Source organism: Erpetoichthys calabaricus, chromosome 17 (assembly GCF_900747795.2).
Source record: "Erpetoichthys calabaricus chromosome 17, fErpCal1.3, whole genome shotgun sequence".
In the NCBI taxonomy this organism is placed as follows: domain Eukaryota; kingdom Metazoa; phylum Chordata; class Cladistia; order Polypteriformes; family Polypteridae; genus Erpetoichthys; species Erpetoichthys calabaricus.
The window spans coordinates 41385925-41412506 of record NC_041410.2 but is presented as its reverse complement, the minus strand read 5'-3'; the positions used below and the strand labels follow the sequence as shown (position 1 = coordinate 41412506).

General features: G+C 37.9%; 1 protein-coding gene across 8 annotated transcripts in view; it reads left to right on the top strand.

Moving 5' to 3' along the window:
* Positions 1-24541, top strand: part of LOC114667327 (ammonium transporter Rh type C 2-like) — a 104489-nt gene extending 79948 nt beyond the window's left edge. For 2 of the 8 annotated variants that reach the window (XR_007933710.1, XR_007933709.1), the window contains exon 12: positions 23049-24541. Coding sequence is in view for 4 of the 8 variants with exons in the window: in XM_051920194.1 (XP_051776154.1) it covers positions 7032-7168; positions 8536-8660; positions 16399-16472; positions 18646-18747 (438 nt within the window). In the remaining 4 variants the exon portion in view is untranslated. Of the gene's footprint in view, positions 1-7031; positions 7169-8535; positions 8661-16398; positions 16473-18645; positions 18759-22877; positions 22972-23048 lie in introns of those variants that run through there. The other 6 variants (XM_051920196.1, XM_028822596.2, XM_051920194.1 and 3 more) reach the window with 5 other exon arrangements.
* Positions 24542-26582: the final 2041 nt, after the last annotated feature.

Below are 26582 nucleotides of genomic sequence, written 5' to 3'. Positions count from 1 at the left end.
CTTGTTTTCATTTACACCTGTGTGTATTTATTGTGCACTGTTTGGTTTAATTAAATACTTGGAAGGAAAGTGAAGAGACAAAAGTAAAACACTGAAAATTACTCATCTGTTTTACACTTCAAATCATTTGGATGATATCCTTAGAAAGGAAAAATATATAGGATATGAGAATGACTTGACATGGCAGAGTTAAAGCACTAAAAAGCTATGAAATTGAATAATTGACAAGGATTGTTTTCTGATTTAAGCAACTAGGTTTCAACAAAAACCTGTAGCCACTGTGGCCCACCAGGAATGACTTTGCCCACCTCTGGTCTAGTTAATGGCATTTGAGACAAAGCAAAATGACTTGCCATTGAAATTTCGGAGCTTGCCAAACCAGAAGATCCTACTGCAGGTGAATACCTGGAGCTGAGGTGTGTTACATTTCTTGAACACTTGGGGAGTGCCTTCTTGTTATTTGCTTCATCAGTAGCTTCACAGACTTTTATTAAAAAAGAACAAAACATCACATTAGTGCTAACAGCACAAAAAAATGATTGCATTGCAAAAAATGCATATGTAAAAACTAGACAAAACTTTAAACAGGTGTTGTTTTGCTCTTAATTCGCAAAAAAATCTGCCTAAGGGGGCAATAAAATTGACTTGACAGGATTTCTTAAAGTAGGCTAAATAATTGTAAATTCAAATTTTTTGGATAAGGCAATAATTCTTACAATAAGGAAAACAAAATTTAATGTCATGATATAAATACTTTTCACTTGCTTAAATTTCATTTTTTGCAGTGTGATAAACAAATATATTTGGCTTTTTTTTATATAAACACAGAAAGTTTAGCAAAAGGAGAAAGAAGACGGTTCAAGTACAAGAAATCATGTCAGCCTTTTATCAGTAACATGACTGGCAACTGTCTTCATGCTATAGGTTTAACATTTCCCTCACCAATATTGATTATTAAACTCTCTACGCACTGTTCTTGAGCTTTTGGAGGTCTGTAGCTATTGACTCTGCAGAAAATTGACGTCTTCTGCACACTATGCCTCAACATGCACTGTCCCCGCTCTGTGATTTTACGTGGCCTACCACCTTGTGGCTGAGTGGCTGCTGTTCCCAATTGCTTCCACTTTGTTTTAATAGCACTAACAGCTGACCGTGGAATATTCAGTAGAAAAGATATTTATTGGACTTATTGCACAGGTGGCATCCTCTCACAGTACCACGCCTGAATTCACTGAGCTCCTAAGAGTGACCCATTCTTTCACAAATGTTTGTAGAAGCATTCTGCATGCCTAGGTGCTCGATGTTATACACCTGTGGCCATGAAAGTGATTGGAACACCTGAATTCAATGATTTGGAGGAGGGGTCCCAATACTTTTGGCAATATAGTATATCATAACACAAACGATAAAGTATGATTAGCCACACTTCTTAAATGAATGCTCTGGATTCCAGTTAAATCTGCAGCCGATTCTGAAATTCTCTGTTGGACAGAAATCTGCAGATGACTCTGTTGTTGTGAGTTTTCTGCTAGATAAGGTGAATAGCCATGGACCTGTTGTTGAGAAGTTTTTTGTTTTTTTCAGTGGTGTGATTGTTCATTTTTACTAAGGTTATCATAGTTTTGCCTTTTTATGTTAGTTTTTATTTCTATATTTTTTCTGACCTTACTTGGAAATTCAGTTTAGTTTTAGTTTTCCTTCATTTTGTACTTTTAGTTTTAGTTTTGTTTTTATTTCACAAAGACATTTCTATTTTATTTTTATATATATTAGTTTCAGTTTTAGTTTTAGTAATTATGGCATGGAGCACCTACTGAGTTAGTTTTGTGTCACAATCAGACAGAACTATACACTTAACAGTAAGTGTTAGCTTACTTTGTGGAAGCTTACTACACTGCCTGGTTTACTATCTGGTTTTGTTTTTTGTCTGATAAAAATAAGCATAATCAAAAGTAGATACTGAATATGAATAATTTTACACAATTTTATAATTTTTAAAATATTTTCTCATGAAAATCACAGGGGCTTAGGAAGAACAGGGCTCTTAGACTTGGATGAGCGTGCAGACCCCACATAGCTGTATTGAGGGAAACAAAGAAGAACAAGCATGTAGTGTGAAGGTTAGAGGTGGTGAGTCATGAATAGCCTACCATAAGAACAGTAAACCCATAATGAGCAGAACAAGAGTAGGAAATAGGAATACGGACAGGCCTAAAACAACAGAGACAGCGTCTGAGATTAAGAACAACATATATATTATCTAAACCTGTTTATCCAGAGCAGGATCACAGGAAACCTGGAGCCTACCGCAGCAGGTTTGAATGTATGGCAGGAAAACTCCCTGGTATGCAATATTTATGATAAGGTTAATGTTAAGAACAAAAAGAATGATATTTCAACTATCTATTTTGAGAGAGAGAGAGAGAAAAACATTGAAAAAAGGGAGACAAATAATTTAAAATATAATTCTGCTAATGGTTTAGTTTCACAATATCGGGTATTTTGAGTTGTGAATATGAACTAAAAGAGATAAATTAATAAATATAAAATAAATACAAAAACCCATTAGTATGTCTAGTTTTTAATCACTTGTCCGACTCTCTACCTTTGTTTGTGTCACTTCTTTGTTAAACGATGTTTTTAAAGCAAAAGTGATTGGTCAGCAACAATATGCTGATCTTGTATGATGACCTAGTCAGTCTCTCGATCAGTGCCATTTTATTTTCAAAAATCGGGAGTGATCTCCCCTCGACTTTCTTGTATACTCAGATATGGATATTTGAGGAGTAAACCGCAAGACAATGATTATATTTTTATAATCTGTACATTAAGGAACCATCCATCCATCCATTTTCCAACCCGCTGAATCCGAACACAGGGTCACGGGGGTCTACTGGAGCCAATCCCAGCCAACACAGGGCATAAGGCAGGAACCAATCCCGGGCAGGGTGCCAACCCACCGCAGGACACACACAAACACACCCACACACCAAGCACACACTAGGGCCAATTTAGAATCACCAATCCACCTAACCTGCATGTCTTTGGACTGTGGGAGGAAACCGGAGTGCCCGGAGGAAACCCACGCAGACATTAAGGAACCATCACCAACAAATCAAATTAATAATATATTGAACAATTATTATAAAAGTAATGTTGAATAAATCGGACTCTGCAGCTGCATAAATAAAAAAAAATCATATGTGTTCAGGTAAAGTACCACTTCTGGGTGATGGATTTGGCCCAAAAGTTAATACAGATCTACAATTGTGGTGTAACAACCACATGCCGAATTTCATTGATCTATCTAGTTGCGTTTTTGAGTTATCGTGTTTACCCACACACACACAGACACACACACGCGTGTGCGCAAACACTCACAATTCAAAAAAACTGTATTTTTGGACTCAGGGAGGTCTATAACGTCAAGATTCATCAAAATATCGAGGTCGAATTTTTTCATGATTACTATACTTTCTCTATACTTCGTATATCAGAAAGTAAAAACAATTTTTCCTGTGCGAAGTGGCAGGTGAATTGCTGTCAACAAAAAGCAGTCACCTGAGAAATAAACTGAAACGTCACTCACTCGTGATTTTTCTGTCCATACGGTAAAGTTTTTGTTGACCAGCACATTCTGATTTCAGCCGTTTGAATTACATATTGATATAAAACAAGCGCAAAAAAGGCGGCACGCAAATCGCTTTCTATTTCACACGCTTTACGCCCCGCACTCAGCTTGCTCTGTCTCCGCAAATGCTGTGTGAACAGCTGCCCTGCGTCACCAGCCACCATTCACTGGATGAATATGTGCGGGGACGGCTAGTGGTGGATGACTTTCTAGTTTTAGAGTTAAAACTTACAAGGGTTAAAAACTAACGGTAAGAATATTCATTCAAAAATGAAAACTAAAAATATTTTAGTAAATTATTATTTTATTTCAGTTAGTCTTTCCAGCTACTTTAATAGTTTCGTTTAGTTTTAGTTTTTCATTTTGGTTTTGTTAATTATTTTATTTCAGTTTACGAAAATGTTTTATTAATAATAGTTTCAGTTTTGATTTTAGTTTCATTAACTATAATAACCTTGATTTTTACAGATAAATATATCTAAGACAACGGATATGGCTGTAGATTTTAGGTTCTCCCCTGCTTAAATAGAATTCCTGTAGGAGGCAGAGCCATTTGTTATAGGGCCCCCAATTTCTGGAAAGTTATACTTGTCAATACAAGAGTAACATTGATCTCAGGTCTGCAAACACAACATTTTACTAAGATCTGCTTCTGGCAGAGGTTCTGCAGTGGCTTCTCTTATCACTTTCTTATAGCTTAGGCTGTATTATAATTGGCTTTAACTGTTAAAATGATCTTTTTGTTCCTGGAGACCTTAGTTGCTTAACTGTAGAAAATACTGTAGGAGTGAAAAAGAAACCTCAGCTTTCCAAGTGAAAGATGGAGTGTAAGAACTTTATGTTCCACCAAACCAGTCAATACGAGTTTGCACCGTAGTGCACTGGAGAAAACCAAGTTTACCCATTTCACAAAGATCTTGATGTGCCCAAACTAATGACCATGGACTCCAGAGGTTTACACTTGTATTTCCTTTGAAGTCTGTAGAATGACTCCCTGACAGCTTGCCATAGCATAAGTAGTTATATTCACACTGTGTCATTTACTTAAATCATTACAATTAAGAATCTTAAGAACCTATCAGCACGAGTAGTGTGTGTGTGTTAGTGCATAATGCATTGTATGTTTATTAATTGCTAAAATTTGTTTTATTCAACTAATATTTGTAAATGGGAAGAATCATGTATATAAATGTCCAAGTGTGGAAGTGTGTCTGTCTGTCTGTCCGGTCCAAAAGTAAGGTGTTGTCAGAGTAAGGGATCTACCTCCAAGGAAACAAACTCGCTTAACTGCTAATACACAAGCAAGGCCAGCACATCGACAAAATGGAACCTCCGAAGAAAGAGACACTCACTTGGCAGCTAATACACAAGCGATGTGAGCTTGTTGGCAAAATGAAACCTCCTAGGAGAGAGACGCCCAGAGTAGTTCCTTTCAATTACCTGACATCGCTGCATTTCAATTTTTTTTCTGACGATTTCAATAGTTTCTAGGACCCCGGGCTTTTTACAGCAGGAGCTTACACAGCTAGTGGTATATAAAAATGCTCCTTCATTCTTTCATTTCCTGATCCCAATTTATCCATTTTAAGGGTTGTGGGTGGCCAGAGCTTACCCGGACAGTATTGGGCACAATACAGGAACCAATACTGTCAGGATAGTGTCTGGTCACCCATGGCCTTGGAGATGGATTCATCAGGATCAGGAAGTAAATTTTATCCAGTGCCGGTGCTACTTTATTTTGTGCCCAGACCAAACTTATTAGTGAACCAACCGATTGTTCGGTAGCAGTTATTTTTATACTGTATTGAGGATTTATTCTGTTCTATGTATTGTACTGTATTGTATTGACCCCCTTCTTTTTGACACCCACTGCAAGAACAAACTTCCTGGAAGGAGGTCTCTCTTTGAACTGCCTTTCCCAAGGTTTCTTCCATATTTTCCCTACAAGGGTTTTTTTGGGAGTTTTTTCTGGTGTTCTTAGAGGGTTAAAGCCCATTGCGGAACTTCTTGTGTGATTTTGGGCTATACAAAAAATAAATTGTATTGTATTGTATATCCGGTAAACCAAACACGGGGGTTGGAGCGAAGCAAGCAGGGGGCAGAGCCCCCTAGTTTTAGAAAATTTGAAAACTAGAAAAAAAAAGACACATGAAATTTTCATCAAGTAACACCTTTAATTCTTAATCTGTCTCTTTATGTCAGTCAGTCAACCCGCTATACCTTAACACAGGGTCACGGGGGTCTTGTGGAGCCAATCCCAGCCAACACAGGGCGCAAGGCAGGAACAAACCCCGGGCAGGGTGCCAGCCTACCGCAGGGCGCACACACCCACACACCAAGCACACACACTAGGGACAATTTAGGATCGCTAATGCATCTAACCTGCATGTCTTTGGACTGTGGGAGGAAACTGGAGCACCCGGAGGAAACCCACGCAGACATGGGGAGAACATGCAAACTCCACGCAGGGAGGACCCGGGAAGCGAACCCAGGTCTCCTTACTGCGAGGCAGCAGCACTACCACTGTGCCACCGTGAAACTTTTATATTAAATGCAAATACCAGCTTCCTTCATGTATCCATTTTCCATATTCTGAGCTCAACTTTACTTGTAGACTTCAGCAGGCAAACAGAGACTTATTTCAGCACCAGGTTAGCACAGCAAGAAGGAGCTGAACAAGGAGCCCAGCAAGAGCCAAGCACACTCAGTCAGTCAGCCACTCACTCTCAGACCCACATCTCTTCAAAAACAGAACATTTTCAGCAGTCAGTTATTATATCACAACTGTGCAATGAAACTGGACATGGGGACATGGAGAGAACGTGAGCACTCCATACAGGCATTATCAGGTATGTTTGCTTCAATACTAGGGGTGGGCAGAAACAAACCATCTACGGTAATTTAAACAGTTAAACATGGGGGCTGACCTCTTCCTGTTGCTTTTTTATCTTGTCAAAATGATATGAGGATAATAATAAGAAGAGGCAGAAATATTGCATCCTTAAAGTACAACAGTAATACAATTATGCTAATGCTCCAGAATTGCTTATGAAATGAAAGAGTATAATGTAAATCATTATAATAGGACAAGTATAAAAGATATAAATAATAAAATATTTTACTTCTTGTTTATTACGAGGGACATTCAAAAAGTTTCCGCACTTTTTTTTAAGTCTATTTATTAAGAATTTCAAAAACAAATTACATTACTTTTCTACATAGTCACCTTCATTTGCGATGCAATTTTCCCAGTGTCATACCAGCTTTTTAATGCCCAATTAGTACTCCTCCCGCCTTCACCGTTTCCAACGAAAATATAAAAGTGTGGAAACTTTTTGAACGCCCATCGTACATTGATAAAACATACATTTCAGAATTCATTTCAATCTTATCTTTGCAGCCTTTACTGGAGTCTAAACTGCACATCCAAGACACCTGTGGCATCCATAATCTTCATGCTATGCCCGGGTTGATTGGTGGCATTGTGGGGGCAATCACAGCAGCTTCTGCCACAGAGGCAGTTTACAGCAAAGAAGGGTGAGCTGTTATTCTTGGAATTTTTTTAATTATGACCATACAGTATTTAATCATAATCTTAGAATGTAGAGTATATTGAAATGTTCTCTGGGAGTTACGAAAGACACGAGTCCAACATATACAATACTGGCATTCAAGGCTGGAACCAAAGCAGAGGTGAGACGCTCATAGCCAGTCATATAGCCCATAGTGGTTTGCTCCATACTGACCAGTGATGGCTTAGCCTACTAAATGGCTGTGTTGTATCTACATAAAACGCAACAAAGTTACTGTAGGTGGAAACATAAACTCTGATATTTTTTAGAAAAAAACTTCCAACAAGTGAAGGCCTTAAATTATTTGAGGCATCAGGCCTCTTAACCAAAGAATAGCCTGAGGTTACAGGTGATTGTTGAGTGTTGTTATTATACAACAAGTTACAATTAACCTTTCCAAAAACACGTTTTTATAATTAAATCCTAATTTAAATGTGTGTGTCTTATAGTAACACTGAAATGCAGATAAGCCGTGTTATGGTTTGTACAGAAAAAATATTCATATTTGTTTGCTTTAGAGACTTTTCCTCCTACCTGACAAACAAATGCAGTTGATGATGTTAAACTCACTGGATGTGCGTGTGTGCATTGTGGCGGACGGCCGGGGTCCATGCTCGGCCGAGACGCCCCTTCACTGTATATTCAGGGGGAACAGCCTGGACTGTGCAATACCTCCGCCTGGACGCTAGATGGCTGCCTCCCTGGGTTGGAGCAGTGCCTCGGTTTCCCGCAGAGCTTCATGGGAATTGAAGCTGGGTGCAGCCATGTTGGGTCCCGCAGGTGCCGCCAGGGGGTGCTGCAGCTGGGACTCCTGAGCCCGTATGGGCGGTGTATTCGCCACACCCGGAAGTGCAGCCGGAACTCAGCGATCAACCACCTGGAGCACTTCCTGGTTTACTATAAAAGGGCCCAGCAGCCACCACTCAATGGCCAGAGTTGGGAGGAGGAGGACGAAGCTTGGAGGAGGAGTGGTGGTACAAAAGAGGAGTGTGGTGTGCTTTATTTTGAGTCTTTTGGGACTGTGTTGTGCCTGTGGGGGTCATGGGGAAGATGTGCCCCACAGGTGAAGAAAAATAAAAAGTTCTTTGTTTTTACAAGTGGCTCCGGTGTGAGTCTGTGTCGGGTCAGGTGCCTATATAGCGTGTGTATCAGTGAGTGAGTGACTGAGTGAACAAGCCAAGTGACAGACTGGCGTTCCATTTAGAACTTATTCCAGGTCTTGTGCCAGTTGCAACTGTGACAGATTCCAGCTTCCCATTGCCCAATTTTGAAATTAAAAAGTAGATGCAGAACATGAATGGATGAATATTTGTTTTTCCTCTTTCATTCTAGATTGGTCAATGTATTTAAGTTTAAGGATGCATTTCAAAATCGTTCTACCAGCACACAAGGTGGATATCAAGCAGCAGGAATTTGTATTGCTTTGGCTTTTGGACTTGTTGGGGGGACGATAGTTGGTAAGTAAACATTTATATGGAAGGAAAATATATATAATTATACAGTACAAATCAGTTTTTGTAGGTCATTTTCTTGAAAATGGAAACCTCAAGAGACATGAAATTAATCTCATGGTCATGCATTTAAATGGCTGGGTTGCTTTTTGTTTACTTTCCATAACAGAAAGCATGCTGGCTATCTGAAAAGTATAAATGAAAGTCACTCCAAAGCATACACAGTGAAATGTAAATCATTTAAATCATTTAAATCTGACCACTGGGAATTTTGAAGACTCAAAAGCCCAGTTTTCACCAATGAATCCACAAAGCCCTCGAATTTTACTTAGTCATTTGGCTACCCAGTCATTACCAACACAATTGTGTTTGGGTTATGTACTAATTCTAAAAATGCAAAGGCCAACATTTTCTAAAAATCTTGCCATGAGAAATCATCAGTTACTAACCACAGAAAATTAAATAAGAAGATTAACAAATTATGGGGAAAATCACAAAATACAAAATTCTGAATTCTTTTCCAAAAAAAAAACAGAATTCAAAAATGCAATGTTCAAAAGCTTTATTTTATTAATAAGTGATAAAGGAAGGAAAAGAAGATAAGTGCTAAGGCTGAACACTATTAAGAGAAGCTAAACTCCTCAACCGAATAATAACAGAAAAAATTAAGTCATTCAGTCAGTCATTTTCAAGCCCACTATATCCTAACACAGGTTTAAATAAAATAATAAATAGTTGAAGTTTATAACTATAAAAAGGTCACAAACTAAAATCTCAAAACCCTTTACACAGACACTATGTTAAAAAAAATAGACCATACATAAAGTAAATGCAAACTAGATCAACGAGGAAACGGATGTCACTGCTGCACAGTACTGTGGCTCTAGCAACAGGTGTCTTAAACAGCCTCCAGATAACTGGGACCTTAATGACCCCACGGCCTGAGGGCTTTAAATTAATTAAAAAGCCTCTTTAAAGGAATTTACTGATCTAAAACCAACAACAGCATTTATTTCTATTGCACATTTTCATAGACAGGATGTGGCTAAAAGTGCATAATAAAATGTCGAAGAAGTAGATTCAAGAAAAGAAAAACAAATTAAAATTAGGTAAGAATAAAAATGAATAAATAGCAAAAAATTCAATCAATACAGACTTGCATAAAATAGACACATAATTAGTAGATTGCTGGATTCCTTATACAGTACTGTGCAAAAGTTTTAGGCAGGTGTGAAAAAATGCTGTAAACAAAGAATGCTTTCAGAAATATAAATAATGATTGTTTATTGTTATCAATTTACAAAATGCAAAGTGAGCAAACAAAATAAAAATCTAAATCAAATCAATATTTGGTGTTACTACCTTTTGCCTTCAAACCAGCATCAATTCTTATAGGTACACTTGCACAGAGTCAGGGATTTTGTAGGATTATAGTCAGGTGTCTGATCAACCAATTCTACCAAACAGGTGCTAATGATCATCAATGTCACACGTAGGTTGAAACACAGTCATTAACTGAAACAGAAACAGCTGGAGGCTTAAAACTGGGTGAGGAACAGCCAAACTCTGCTACCAAGGTGAGGTTGTGGAAGACAGTTTCATGTCATGGCAAGATTGAGCACAGCAACAAGACACAAGGTAGTTATACTGCATCAGCAAGGTCTCTCCCAGACAAAGATTTCAAAGCAGACTGGGGTTTCAAGATGTGCTGTTCAAGCTCTTTTGAAGAAGCACAAAGAAACGGGCAACGTTGAGGATCGTACACGCAGTGGTCGGCCAAGAAAACTTAGTGCAGCAGATGAAAGACACATCAAGCTTATTACCCTTCGAAATCGGAAGATGTCCAGCAGTGCCATCAGCTTAGAACTGGCAGAAAGCAGTAGGACCCAGGTACACCCATCTACTGTCCGGAGATGTCTGGCCAGAAGTGATCTTCATGGAAGAGTTGCAGCCAAAAAGCCATACCTCCGACTTGGAAACAAGGCCAAGCGACTCAAGTATGCACAAAAACATAGGAACTGGGGTGCAGAAAAATGGCAGCAGGTGCTCTGGACTGATGAGTCAAAATTTGAAATATTTGGCTGTAGCAGAAGGCAGTTTGTTCGTCGAAGGTCTGGACAGTGGTACAATAATGAGTGTCTGCAGGCAACAGTGAAGCATGGTGGAAGTTCCTTGAATGTTTGTGGCTGCATTTCTGCAAATGGAGTTGGAGATTTGGTCAGGATTAATGGTGTTCTCAATGCTGAGAAATACAGGCAGATACTTATCCATCATGCAATACCATCAGGGAGGCGTATGATTGGCCTCAAATTTATTCTGCAGCAGGACAACGACCCCAAACATACAGCCAAAGTCACTAAGAACTATCTTCAGCGTAAAGAAGAACAAGAAGTCCTGGAAGTGATGGTATGGCCCCCACAGAGCCCTGATCTCAACATCATTGAGTGTGTCTAGGATTACATGAAGAGACAGAAGGATGTGAGGAAGCCTACATCCACAGAAGATCTGTGGTTAGTTCTCCAAGATGTTTGGAACAACCTACCAGCCAAGTTCCTTCAAAAACTGTGTGCAAGTGTACCTAGAAGAATTGATGCTGTTTTGAAGGCAAAGGGTGGTCACACCAAATATTGATTTGATTTAGATTTCTCTTTTGTTCATTCACTGCATTTTGTTGATTGATGAAAATAAATGATTAACACTTCCATTTTTGAAAGCATTCTTTGTTTACAACATTTTTTCACACCTGCCTAAAACATTTGCACAGTACTGTACATAGTACATATAACTTTAAGACTATAAAGATGAGTCTGATGAAAAGGTCAGATAGCTGGGAAAGACATCACATCAGAGAGGAAAAAAAATAAAAACAAAATCTGAAGGGGTTCCAAGACCAAAAGACCACCCAGCCCCCACTAGGCATTTCACCTAACATAAATGAACTTAAGTTGTTCCTAATTCTTTTCAGTAGTTCAAGTTCTAATGGTAAATAACATTAGAGAAATAATAAAGCAGCAGTGCAGTAAGCATGTTAGACACTAGAATGTTATAATTAAAGAGAAGGTACAGCCAGTGAATACCCTGTCCAGTTATGCAGATGTGTAAAGTCATCTTTATATGCAAGGTAGTCTTAGCAAACGTAAAAGTAAATAAGAATGTGTTTTTAAAGTTTGCTTAATGAATTCCAAAGAGCCATCTTGGCATATCTCTATTGGCAAAACTTTGCACAATTTAGGGGCATAAACACTGAATGCCACTTCACCAGTTCTTTGATGGTTCATCAGGTTATTCGGAGGATCTCAGATTGCAATTTGAAATGTAGAGTGAAAGACACTTCTGAATATTGCCAGCAGTGAGATGATAATAATATTATTATTATTAACTAAGGGGCTTTGCCCCCTGCTCGCTTCGCTCGTCAACCCCTGTGTTTGGTTAATCGGATATACAATTAAAAAATTTTTTTTCTATGGAATTGTTTCAATTTCATTATTTGCAATTTTACTTTAAAGCTTCATTAAAAACAATATTTTTTGGAGACACATTGTGACAACGCAACGTATAACTGCCCGTGAGTGAATATTGTTTCTGTTTCTGTAATAAATAATCCGAGTTTTTCTAATGTTTGTCCCTGTGATTTATTGATTGTCATAGCAAAAGCTATTCTCACGGTAAACTGTAAACATTTTAATATGAATGGCATATCACGATCTCCTTTGGTGTGTAATGTTATTCGCGGAATATACACCCGACCGAATTGTGTGTTCTTTGAAGTGTAACTTGTCATTGCTTAAACTGTTCCGGGACCACAGATTATCATAGCGTATGGTCCATTATTGTCTAAATTCACATTTTGTGCATTGAATGATGCGAATGCGAAAAGACTTTGTTGTCTACTCTTTGCCTTTTTTTTTTGACCTCGATTTGTCCTTCTATTGTTTCAGTTACACCTGGTTCTGATGATTAATCACCTTTTGTTTGCGGTAATGCGATCTTTTCTATCTTTTCTTTGATACTGTAGCGACTGACATGATAAAGTGTCACAAAATTTTTACTTGAACAATCGCCAACTTCCTAACCCCAAACACAACTTTCTAGCACCCTCTCCAACACCCCCCCCCCCCCCCCCTTACCGCATCAATCAATACCCAGCTATCAGTTTTCCATGCTGTATTCCGCCGTCCCTCAATCAGACCTAACAGTCAATTAAAACCAAAAAGCCCTCAACCTGGCTGGGACGCTACAATACTTTCGAATTTTACTGCTTTCATATTCTGTACCTTTCTCTGCATGTGTATCACACCATCGTTTGTTTGAGCCTTTCGAATTCCACTGCTTTCATAATCTCTTATCTGCCTTTTTTTTCTTTCCAATGCCTTTGGGTCTCTATTCTCCATATTGTCCTTATACGCTTTATATGCGCTGAGAGCACATGATCTGTGTGTACTACGTGCTTTTACATCACTGAGTTTTTTTGATGGGTGTGCTCTTATATAATATCTTTTGTAAGTAGCGCGTGTCTTGCAGGAATCTTATGTTCCACGTCCTCGCGAGACGGCCCTGGGACAGTCACTTGGCACCAATGTCTCATGTTTACGGTCCCCGCAAGACACACTGTCGCAAGTCTCTGTCGTCTCGCCGGTCTTTTAAATGTCGTCTGACAAGATCACATATCGTAGCCTTGCTTTTGCTTTCCAGGTTTTTTTTGTTTATAATAGAGAGATGAAGAAGAAGAAGAAGACAAAAGCCCCTGTACTGATGCCCAGTTAAACCCTAATAGTTTGCTCTTTTTATCATGTAGGACCTATAGTGGAGCCATTTAGTATGAAACTCCTTTAGTGCTTGTGAAGTGATTTGAACAATTGAAGATGTGAATTTAGCCTTTTCTCAAAATCTTCTTGAAGAAACGCATCAAGAAAGGCACCTTGAAATGCTTCCAGTCTTCAATGCTGTGACAACCAGTTGCAAGTTGGATCATTAAGTGACCTTTGCATATGTTTTGTGTTTTTTGGGTTTGTTCTCAATACTTCCTCTTCTTACAGAAAACATACAGTATGTAGTGCTGCAATACAGACTAAATTAAACTGGACTGAATCATTCTACATGTTCAATTTTTACAGCATTGTTCAAATGTTACAGCTCCCCAGTCTCAAGATTAAATGTTCTTTATTGTCATATGCAAAGAAGAGCATCAAGTCACCCTGGGCAATGATTTGTACTGAGAGATGTTTCAGTAAGCTATTAAACATACTGTACATAAGAATGAGAAGCACAGGACAGAAAGAATAAACATTAAATAATAGAATACCATAACAATATATAAGAATATATATAGATACTATTACGGTGTCTAAATAATAAGTAAATCTTACAAATAGATACAACCACTTGTAAAATACTGTATTAAGAATGTTGCATTATTCAATTAGAGTAAGTACAAGTATTACACCGTGTTTACTCTCATGAGTGAGTACAGGTAATTCAATGACAACAGGTTAGGCATTCAGTGTTATTGAGGAGCCTGATAACCTGTGGATAAAAACTGATTAAATATGTGCCCTGATACTCTAGATGAGCCTACCAGACAGCACCATGTTGAACAGATTGTATGCTGGGTGGCTGGAGTCATTGTTGATCCTGGGAGACTTCCTTCAGCAGCGTGGAGGATAAATGTCCTGCATGGCTGGCAGCTCCCTGCTAATAAGTTATTCCGCAGTCTTTACCAGCCTTTGAAGAGCCTTGTGATCCTGAAGCGATCAGTTGCCAAATCATACAGTATTGCAGCCGGACATAATGCCCTCAATAGTACACCTGTATGAATAACCAGCTTCAAGCCAGATTCCTTTAGCCTCCTGAGGAGGCAGAGATACTGGCCTACAGTCCTGGTCAATTTGTGTTTGTGTAATGACCAAGTCAATTTGTCTGTAATGTGTACTCCAAGAAACTTGAAGCAGTTCACCTCTTCTACCTCCATGTTATTAATGTACTGGGGAGCATTGACACTCCTCTTCTACTACCTGTAATCCACAAGTATCTCTTTGATTTTATTGACGTTAAGAAACAGGGTGTTATCCTGGCACCATCTCTCCAGGGTTCTCACCTCCTCTCTATAGGTCATCATCATTGTTATTGATGAGGCCATTGATGACTGTGTCATCAGCAATCATTATAATGAAAGTGGAGCTATGCATTAATGTGCAGTCATGGTTGAGCAGGGAATATAGGAGGGGGCTGAGCATGCAGCCCTGAGGGGCTCCTGTACTCAAAGTCAGTGTATGTGAAGTACGATGCCGAAGCTGACCACCTGGGAATCTGCCTATCAAGAGGTTGTGGGCCCAGCTGCAAAGAGAGGAGTTGATTTCAAGGTCCATAAGTTTCAAGACAAGTTTATAATGCTGCGGTGGGTTGGCGTCCTGCTCGGGGTTTGTTCCCTGCCTTGCGCCCTGTGTTGGCTGGGATTGGCTCCAGCAGACCCCCGTGACCCTGTAGTTAGGATGTAGCGGGTTGGATTATGGATGGATGGATTATAATGAAAACACAGCATCTTCACATAATTGCTCCTCTTTCATTGAAGCTGTACTGTGAGCACAAATTCAGTAATATGAATGTCTTTTACCATTTATGAAGAGATTGCATTTCTCAAACGTGGCAGATTTTCATCAAAGCTAATCCTAACACCTAATCTGATACAGTAAGCAGAAAACGTTCAAAACTGTCAAAGTAACTGGAGTTAAACAGAATATGACAAATCTGCTTATCCAGTTCAGAGTTACATAGAGCTAAGACTTATCCAAAAACATTGCCTGCAAGCCTGCAACCGACCATATACAGCGGATGTATGCACCTTTGTGAGACTGATTGGGGTTGCCATTCAACCTAACTTACATATGTCATGGGAAGCAGGAGGAAAAACAACACAGTCAGGAGGAGAAACTTCATGTTGGTGGGGACTGAACTGGGATTCAGACTTAAAACTCTGTAAATGTGAGGTAACAACATGAAGCACGGTTCCACCTTAATACCAATCCACTCTTATGGCCTCATATTCACAGCGTTTTGAATTTTAGAAGTCAGATCTGTAGAAATTATTTACTTCACAGAACACTTCAGTTCCATATTGTCTCCTTTTGCAATCTTGTGATGTGTATAGTATTTCCCACATGGCTATACCTACGTACCAAAGTTTTTAACTTTCTGTCTGTATCTTTTGTTTTCCTCTTCTTCTTCTACATTTCTAGTACCAGTTAAGTGAGTCTGAGAATGCTGTGTTATGTAGTCGTACTACATCTGGTATAAAATTAACAACATTTCAAAATAAATCAAATTCAAATCAAAAAAATCCTGTGTTGAAGTAAGTCCCCAGGCTTAGCGCAATAAGTAGCAAGATATTTTGCAGTGCATAGTTTACTTACAACTTTTTTCTTTGGTTTCAATTATTTTTTTCATTATGAGAGCTTTAATTGCATTGCTATAGTGTAGTATCTAATGCTCAATTTGGAAATTAATAAAGCAGATTCCGCAGTTTACAAAACAATTAATGGTGAATATGCATTAATTAATGTGAAAATGAATGTCTCTAATAACTCCTATTGCTGTCAGGTACCATTTCTACAGAGTGATTAACTGTTTTGATTCAGTGTGAAGCATGACGGGATTTTTAAGAATCTTGTGCCACCTTGTGGCTAAAACGTATAAATGCAGTTTTTCAGTAATGCCATTATTAATCTGTCTCAATTTTCCTCAATTACAGGTTTCATTTTAAAGCTTCCCTTCTGGGGAGATGCACCAGATGAAAATTGCTTTGAGGATGACGTATATTGGGAGGTGAGCCTTCTTTTGACTTTGTATATTCTTGCTGTACTGACATATCAATAATTTACAGTGTAATTTAAATTATACATTATAATTGCAGAATTAATTTGTGCCAGAAACGAAAGTGAGGCTATCAAACTGTTGTTTGTAGTGGTGAAGAAAGATTCCTAATCAGGGAAAATAATTGTTTTCTCTTGGTGAATGTCTGATTTTTATCAAAATGCAAATTGCCTTATTATCAACAGTGGCTACTGTAATTTAGTCATTTGAATTATGTGCTGAAAAATATCAGAAGTTTTAAATTCATTGAATGTTTTGTTGAGTCAGTTTATTTCTACTTTTGGAAATTCTTTTTAATAGGGAAGCTCACATGGTTGTGATAATCTATCCATCCAATGTCAAAACTATTTAATTTAGTTCAGGGTCCAAGGCCAGGGGAGCAACATTATGCACAAATCAGGTATAATCCCTAGAAAGAACAAGATCAGATTGACAAAATGTGAATTAGAACAAATTACCAATTAGTTTTCAAATTCAAATTATTTATAGAAGTATTAAAATACAGTCAGGCAGCATGGTGGCGCAGTGGGTAGCACTGCTGCCTCGCAGTAAGGAGACCCGGGCTCGCTTCCCGGGTCCTCCCTGTGTGGAGTTTGCATGTTCTTCCCATGTCCACGTGGGTTTCCTCCCACAATCCAAAGACATGCAGGTTAGGTGCATTGGTGATTTGAAATTGTCCCTATTGTGTGCTGAGTGTGTGTGTGTGCCCTGCGATGGGCTGGCACCCTGCCTGGGGTTTGTTCCTGCCTTGTGCCCTATGCTGGCTGGGATTGGCTCCAGCAGATCCCCGTGACCCTGTGTTGGGATATAGCAGGTTGGATAATGACTGACTAACATAAAATACAGTCAGAAGGCTTATATAGTCAGGTGTGTTATACAAAGCAAGTCATGAGTGGATAATAATTGGAAATGATTACCTACCAGATGTGATGACAAGTAACTATGGTGAACAACCAGTGTGCATCTTCTTTGTCTTTTTTTAGATATGCTTAGGCAAAATGGAAACAAAATAAAGTGTTCTGAAATTGAGCAGTCAGAGTGTTAGAAACAGTTTTGCTCTTTTATAGAAACACCTGGGCATCTTCCTGAAATTATCTTTGATATTTCTCATTCTCATCATGATGCAAAAACAGTTTGTTATAGAAATAGAATTGAAAGTGATTAATATAAGATAAATGATAAGAAGCAAAATCAGCATATCTTCAAATCTACATCACCCAGTGTCTATTCTGTTCAGCAAGTATCATGAGCCAAATAATAATAATAATAATAATAATAATAATAATAATAATAATAATAAAGTAGCCAAGTTTGCTTCTGTTTTTGTTCATCATGCTTGTATTAACACCTCACATTAACACATCTGGCTAAAGGTGACATATTTTGCAGTAAATATTACAATAATTCAATTCAGCTTCTGTGAGAATATAGCAAGAATATAGCACAGATTTTGAATAATTTACCTATTTACTGTCTGTAATACGGTTTTAGGTAAAATGGAAAGTAGTAACTTAATGTGTGCAGTTTACTTGTGAAAATAAAATCAATAAAAAAAAAAACAAATAACAACAACAAATAAAAAACAAACTAATTTTATTTACAATTCTTGTGAGCCTTTTTGACTCCATACCAATTAAACTACAGATGGCGCTGTAGGCCTTCTTTTGCAAAGCTCAGTTCCAAAATTATTAACAAGACAAGCACACGTTTTTATTTTTGTGCTTTATCGTTTGATCCTATTATAAAACAATTAATCATAAATTGCATGTGTTTATTTTAAAAAGGTATGGAGTAATACATTTTGATCCAATTTTAAAACACTGATTCCTAAAGCAATGTTAGTTCAGCCAATAACATAAGGGTCTAACTTCATTGTGTGACACATGGATGTCTCAGTTCTGAATTGTCAGATACTGCCCAGCAGCATTTATTTTAAACGGAAAAATAACCTTTAGTCCAATATGTATTATAAGGACATGAGGCTTACGTCCATTCAAACCTCGATAGTTGCTTCCTCAAACGATCGCTTGTAGTCCCTGTTAAGATGGCTGTACTGTGTGTGCAGTGTGTTTAACTCTCCTATTGAATGATGTTACAGCAAAGTGCCTTTACTCTCCTATGTCAGGTTCCTGAGGAGGAGGAGAAGAGTCCACTAGTAGGTATGACATACACCAACCATGGAAACAACAAACCTGCTGCTGCTGAACCAAGAATGCAAGAGCACTGAAGATATGAAAGGTACAGTAGGCAAGAAATCAGAATAAAAAATCTCCTTATGGTGATATTGCCAGGGTGCAGTCAAACAAGGACTCGGGCATCTAGAAGACAGAATTCAGTATTTACAAGAAATCGTTTACATTTGAATACTGCCATTCAGTATTGACAGTGAAGTTCCAAAAATTAACAGAAAAACACATAAAATCTGCAAGGAAATAATATGAGTCTCCTAAGTCAGTTCTAAACAGCAACTTCAGTTTTAAAATATATTATGCATTATGGGTAATTATAAATGTTGCTCTATAACTAGAATCTTGTGCTCTATGCTGTTTTCAATTACAGTCAAATTTACTCATGAACATACATTTGCTATTATCATTTCTGTAATATTTCAGCACTTTCCATATAGGAATGTTAAGAGTATTTGAATTCGATCCGGTAAAGCAGTCTGCAGTAGTATACATAAAATTAAATGAACAGTTAAGAGCTTAGGCCTTGCTCTCCTTTTTGTCTTAGTGAGTGTGGCTTTGTTGTCGGAATTTCTAGAAATGTTATGCTTTCTGTTTCCATGTAACAGCCATGTGATATAATATTTACTATAATTTAAATGAAAAAATAATCTTGCTGTAGGACTGGAAAACAAACCAAAAAATAAATTGTGAACTACTCAATATGTCCTTAAGGTGGCAGTAGACACCATCATCGCTTTCATTTGTATTTTTTTGTAAAGTGAACAGCTTTTTATAAAAGTATGAATGAAATGTCAAAATGTGCTCTTTAGAACATTAGAAATATTTAAGGGATAAAAACAAATATATCTGTATAGTTCTCCTTCAATTAGTTGCTATCTTAAACATGTTTCAGGAATAAAATCTAAAGGTCATGGTACATAATATGACAATATCTCAAAGATGGCAAATACATTTCTGTGCCAGTTTTTTCTTATTCATTAAAATTAACAACATACAAGTCCCAAAGTTTGAAATTGTGAATATTACCTTCTCAGTGGGGACACAAGTCACTTTTATGTCCATATAACTATAGCTCATTAATAGATGAAATGAATAAGTTTGGAACATTTTGTTATTCAGAGAAAGAAGGCAAATATAATCTGTCAAAAACACTTAGAAAAATATATTTTTTTATTATTTAGGATTTCAAAAGAATTCTCTTTAGTATCTTCTAAGCACTCAGTAACGTAATGCAAATTTTTTTTGTTTATTTTGAACGTTGCCTGTGATTTTACTGGCACAGAAAGTTTCTGTTTAGCTGTGAAGATTTTACTGGGGTGACCCTTATTACAACATATTATAGGAATCCTGCATTAGCCATGAAGAGCATAATCTGTACTTTATGTCTTGGACAATTCTTGTCCAGCCATTGAGGGACATGGCTGTCACAAAAGAGTGAGGCTGCTCTTGGAACTGTTTTATTTATTTTACAGATTGTGTATGATCAGTTGGGTTCAGAGGCCCTAATAATCCCAGTACTACGATCACAATGCGATGGGATCAAAGGCTTAAATAAAGGCCATTCATACATGACATTAGTAGCCGAAGGGCATACAATTTTCTAAACACGAGCTTATGGCGGTCTTAAATTGTAAGCAAATCAACTGTGGCTAGTGTCTGATCTCCATCTTTGAATGTCATTTTACTCAATGAAAGTAAACAATCCTAGTTTATCTGGGACTGCCAGAGTGCAAATATTGAATGTACACTGAAACAATCTAGAAACAGCGGAACTGGCAGCTTAATGCAACATGTAGGGAAACAAAAATATCTGTTCAACACATACAATGAATGAGATGGATATAGACCTTTTTGAGGAAAAAAGGAATAAAAAGTTATAATATATAACTTATAATGATGGAGAAAAGTTGAAGTGAAAGGTAGCTCTCGGCTCAGTTTCATGGTCAGTGTCAAAACAGAGTCCAATTATTGACTAAGGAGATGATTTCAAAAGAATAATAATTCATCTGTGACTTGAACTTCTTTATCCAAACTGTATTGATTTGGAGTTTTAGAATCAAATCTTTTTCTCTTTAGTTAACATCAGCACATGTATAAAAATTCTGAGATGGGAAAATGATTGAACCTACTGAAGATTTTTACACAATCCATCCTTCTGTTTTCTCCATTCACTCACACACTCACACTCATACTGGCCAGTTTATGATTTTTGGATTGATAAATTGGACTGAACTGACAATACCGATGCTCTGTGTAAGAAAGGACAGAGCCGACTATACTTCCTTAGAAGGCTGGCATCCTTCAACATCTGCAATAAGATGCTGAAGATGTTCTATCAGACGGTTGTGGCGAGCACCCTCTTCTACGCAGTGGTGTGCTGGGGAAGCAGCATAAAGAAGAGGGACGCCTCACACCTGGACAAACTGGTGAGGAAGGCAGGCTTTATTGTAGGCATGGAGCTGGACAGTGTGACATCCGTGGCTGAGCGACGGGCACTGAGCAGGCTCCTGTCAATAATGGAGAATCCACTGCATTCACTAAACAGTATCATCTCCAGACAGGAGCAGCTTCAGCGACAGACTGCTGTCAATGTCCTGCTCCACTGACAGACTGAGGAGATTGTTCCTCCCCCACACTATGCGACTCTTCAATTCCACCCGGGGGTTAAACGTTAAAATTATACAAAGTTATTGTCTGTCTGTATACGTGCATTGTTATCGGCATTGTTATCACTCTTTAATTTAATATTGTTCTATATCAGTATGCTGCTGCTGGAGTATGTGAATTTCCCCTTGGGATTAATAAAGTATCTATCTATCTATCTATCTATCTATCTATCTATCTATCTATCTATCTATCTATCTATCTATCTATCTATCTATCTATCTATCTATCTATCTATCTATCTATCTATCTATCTATCTATCTATCTATCTATCTATCTATAGAGTTGCCAGTTAGCCTAATGTGAATGTGCCCATGTTTGAAATGTGAAATAAAGTTGGGGCAGTCAAAGAAAACACTAAAAGGAGAATGGAAACTAAACTAACGAGCCTGGTCCACCATACTACTTATTTTTCAAACATTAGCAAAATAATAGTAACAGTAAATCTAGTATTGCTTCCATAAAGTGCTCTTTCACCACAGATTTCTCTTTCATTTTTTTTAATTTCCTGTGTCTGATAAGCTGTCACAAGAACGACAAAGAGACATTGGAAAGGTTTGGGGCAGACACCCATATAGTATTTCCTGGCTGCAAAATCGATCAGAAAGAACAGACATGTTCACACGACTGAGTCCAAAACAGAACTGACTTGCTGCCTTAAAATGGTGGCCTTTAAATGCAAGTAGAAGAAGTGATGTCATCAGGGCCAGAACCGGCAGTGACGTCATTGGTTGCCCCGGAACCCGGGCGGGACTTCCCGAGAATGGTCTGCAAGGAACTGAGAGAGAGAATCAGTGCATTTCGTCGCTCCCTGGTTAGACATGAAATTACTTTTATTCAAGCCCTTTAGTTGTCCCCTAAGCACGCGTGTGTGACAATGCGTATAAAGGTAAGTAGTGACACTAAACTGACCCAGTGTGACTGTGAGTGTGAGTGATTGAGTTCTGTGATAAAACTGATGCTCCATCCAGGGTTGCTCCATTCCTTGTGTTCAGCCATGCTGGGATTGACTCCAGCCTCCATTACCCATAAGTTGGACTAAATGGGTCTGATAACATTGGGAGATTATTTGGATTATATAAGTGGTTGTAACAGAAAAACTTTATGATTAAATCAAAACATCTGTGAGTTAAAGGTCAGAGAGCAGCTTTAGGCTGCTTTTCACTTTTCAAACCTATCCCTTATGAATACAATTATGTGGTTCTACCAGGGATTTTACAAGAAAAAACTTGTGCACAAGCTGTTTTATTAATAAACGTATCAAGATACTATCATAACATGGAGAATTATATCAACAGTAGATTTTAAAAACAGTTTGCACCTCCGTTATCTTGCTCTTGAAATGCATTTTATTAGCATTATGTTATAGGCACTTACACACACGTACCTCCAAATCATTTCTGATTTCATGAAAAGTTGGTGGTCCTGGCAAGTTGGGCCTACTTCAGCAGAAGTTATGATTTCTTAACGATTTCATTCTGTTTTTCTTCCCCCCCCCCACAGGTTGTCACTGAAGCAGTTATTTCACCAGTCCTGTGTTTCTTCCGGCCTGATTCTTTTGCTGCACACACCCCATCTTGTTGACAATGAATGAGATGTAAAATCATGATTTGAAAACTTTATGTGTCCTTGGACATATTCACCACCTTTTTGTTTAATTTTATATACAGTAAGTACTTGACTTGTTTCATACTGCTGGACGCAACCAAGTGCAGAAAAGGAGCCTCAGTTATAATGTGATGTTACAAAGAACTGCAATAATCAAACAGCTGAAATCCATACAGGAAGTCAATTCTAAAAAGCCTAAATGTTAATGGTTGATTATTATGTTTTTCATATTTTCTTTAAATATAATTTATATACAGCTGTATATTTAAAGGTCATCCCATTTTTCTTTGTAAAGCAAGTGCTGAAAAATCTTGCTCAAAATGATCTTTTCCAATATGCATTTAAATATATTGTTATAGGCCTACATTTTCATTTTTAAATTAATATCTTGTATTTAGTTAAAGTAATTCACACACATAATTTAGCTACACAACACTCACCATAATCCCACAGCTCTGTTTGATCATTCAGACACATAATATAGAAAATGCAGCCATTCTGTAACTGTAAAGGAAAACTTTACTATTGGGTTTATGTGTATACAGTAGTTCTCATTAGCTGGTTACCGAGGTTCATATTTATTACCAAACTCCATTTTAATTAAACAATCTACCTGAGATTGTGTATGTATATATATATATATATATATCTTCTTCTTTTTCTCATTTCGGCTGCTCCCGTTAGGGGTTGCCACAGCGGTTCATCTTGTTCCATATCTTTGAATGTATTATCTTGCTTTCCAAAAAAAAAAAAAAGCTTCTATCCTTCTTCTCATTCAGGAAACACCATAGCGAGGCATAATTAGCTGTCAGTAGTCAGCTTTTTGGCATGCTGAGTTACGCCACGATGAGGGCTGAGGCCTTTGTTTTAACTCTTTCTGCATTTCGAGATATCTGATTCAGAATCAGGACACTATCCGGGAGAAACAACGGTTTATTTTTTGAATGTATTGTGTATGGTGGTACAACACAATATAAAGGTTCTTTGTTTATGGGGGCACAGCAGAGCAGCAGAAATCTCTGTGTGCCACACTATACATCTAATTGATTTGAACAAATGTACCCCTCCTGCATGCCATCAAAGCCCTGTGTAGACGTCACCCGCACTACGGGCAGTACCATTCATTAAACCGATGCTTCTCTGAGTGGTTTCGTCCTCCATGAAGCCCTCTCAAAGCCTGGCAAAACTGTAATGATTCAAACCATGAAGCCATCAGTCACAATGTATGTGTTTGTGTCCAGCACCTTTTACTACATCCTTTCTACTGTAACATACTAGACGTCATACTGTATGTTTGTTAGCCATATACTGTAGCTGGAGCAAATGAAGCAAGGTCATTCTTCACACTTCTTGCAGATTAAGATAATATTTTGTACTATTTACATTGCATTATTCCTTTAAAGCATCTTGTTTTTGAAGTATGATATTGTTATACTGCAATTATTATTTTACACTTTTGAAGAGACTGTAATTCCTGTCTGTTTTTTAATGGACAGTATCCTCTGGAGACTGCTATGTATTCAAAATCCACAATAAATTTGAATCATGGCTGAACAGTATTGTGTTGTTCAATGTTGTTAATTATTTTGTATTATGTAACATGTGTGTCATACATAATTTATAGGAAAGGTAAAAATTGTTGCCAAATAATTGAAATTAACTGTTGCCATTCAAACTCACTTGGTACAGAAGCTAAAAAACATACACTGCTTTAGAAGGCACATTGGGGCACAAATAAGGTACGTACTGTAAATATATTACAAGAGAAGATGGAGACTGAGGCCTATTTTTCTTAATCACAAATGCTTGGGTTCACTAATCTGTTATGTAACTCATTTCAGAGTATTCTTAACAAGAGCAATTACACATGTAAGCCCAAAGCACTATACAATAATTAAAAATACAACATGCTGAAATAAAAAACACAGCATTATTTTTCTAAAAAAATGTTTCTAACCGTAACATTATATATTATTTGCTTCAACAAACACATTCTCAAAGTTTCCACATGAAGGATTAATGCATGCAATTGATAATTGAAAATTACTTATAAAACAGTGAATAAAATAGCTTGTACAATTGAACTGATTTGGAAGTGACACATTTTGTTAACTGAGACACTTGAGTCTTACTCATCATCTTTCTCCCAATAAACCGCCCCCCAATTCCTTTATGTCTCTCCTCAATTTGAAAAGGCCCATTAAAGGATCATTTGTTTTGCATACTGCTGATAATCTCATGTTGGATGAGGATGAATTTTGTTATCAGTGGATCTGCTGGAGTCATCATCACCCTTCTTGCAGCTCTTCTGCTTGGCTATTTAGCACTTACTGAACTTGAGTGAAGCCAGACTTCTTTTCAGTCCCTAATGATGTTGCTTATTCACAGATGGGTGCTTTGCCAGGGGTGACACTGGGAGGGCCTGCTCTTTTAATGTTAAGTCTATCACTGTAAAATCCACCTTTCATCCTTCCTTTCTAGACCATGAAATAATTAAATCCTCTCCCCTCTACAAACTTGACTTTCTAATCCATTTAGCTTCTGAGTAGCGTCCACCAGGCATGTCAGCTTCATAAATGCCTAAACACTTGAAAGGCATGCTGTCCACTCAGAAATGCTGGCCATTACTCCATCATTAAACTCCACAATCCAGAATGCTTAAACTGCGTCAATGTGTTCAGTGTGCCTAGAGCGCATCTTAAGCTTGGGTCTGTGCAGAACAAATAGTAAAAGAACCATATGTCCTCTTAAATATAACTCGAAATCACAAACAACGATGAGCTCATTTTCAAGCCAAATTAAAAGCTCGTTGAGACCTACCTTCTCCGTCTCTAATTGGAAATCGAACTTGTCCTATCTCGTCTTCCTCCGCAGAAAATATTCCCCGTGGAATACTTAATTACCCGAGGCATTGTGCCCTGTCGAAAAGACACCATTCACAGCTTTGCGATCATGATCAGTCTCGCTTCTTCCAATGGAGAGAGCATGGGGTGATGAGCGGCTGAGATCAGAGGTCAAATGGGTCTCAGTGGTTTAACAAGGTCACCAACTTGTGCTTGCCCTGGGCTAGTATTGTCAAGGGAGCTGCTCACACACTTTATTGCTGTTTGCTTAGCTCATTTGTCTGACAAGCACTTGGTCAAAGGTCAGCTTTTATGAACTGGTAGAACTTCATTCTAACAGGTAGACTGATTGTGGCTCAGTATGGGGATTTTAATTAATCAATTTATAGTTCATTTTCAAAATAATTATCTTTATTGTTCTAGGGGAAATACTGCTGTGCATTAGAGAAAAATCTGTAGACACAAAAGGAATACAATTCAACATTTAAATAATGTTACACAATATAGGGCATTATTATCCAGTGAGACAGAAATAGTTTGTACGCAGTACGTACAGCAAGGGACAGGGAAGGTGTTATAGTTGTGCTGAAGTATTAAATCTGAAATGTCGGCCTGCTGGTATGAAAGTGTAGCACCAGAAAAATGGGGTTTTGCTCAGGCCAAGGTGATCTGCCTAGCTGAGGCAGAGATATCGCGCCAGTAATTGCACTTCTGTCATCACCCTTGCGTGAACACCTCCTTGTTCTGACTCCTGTCC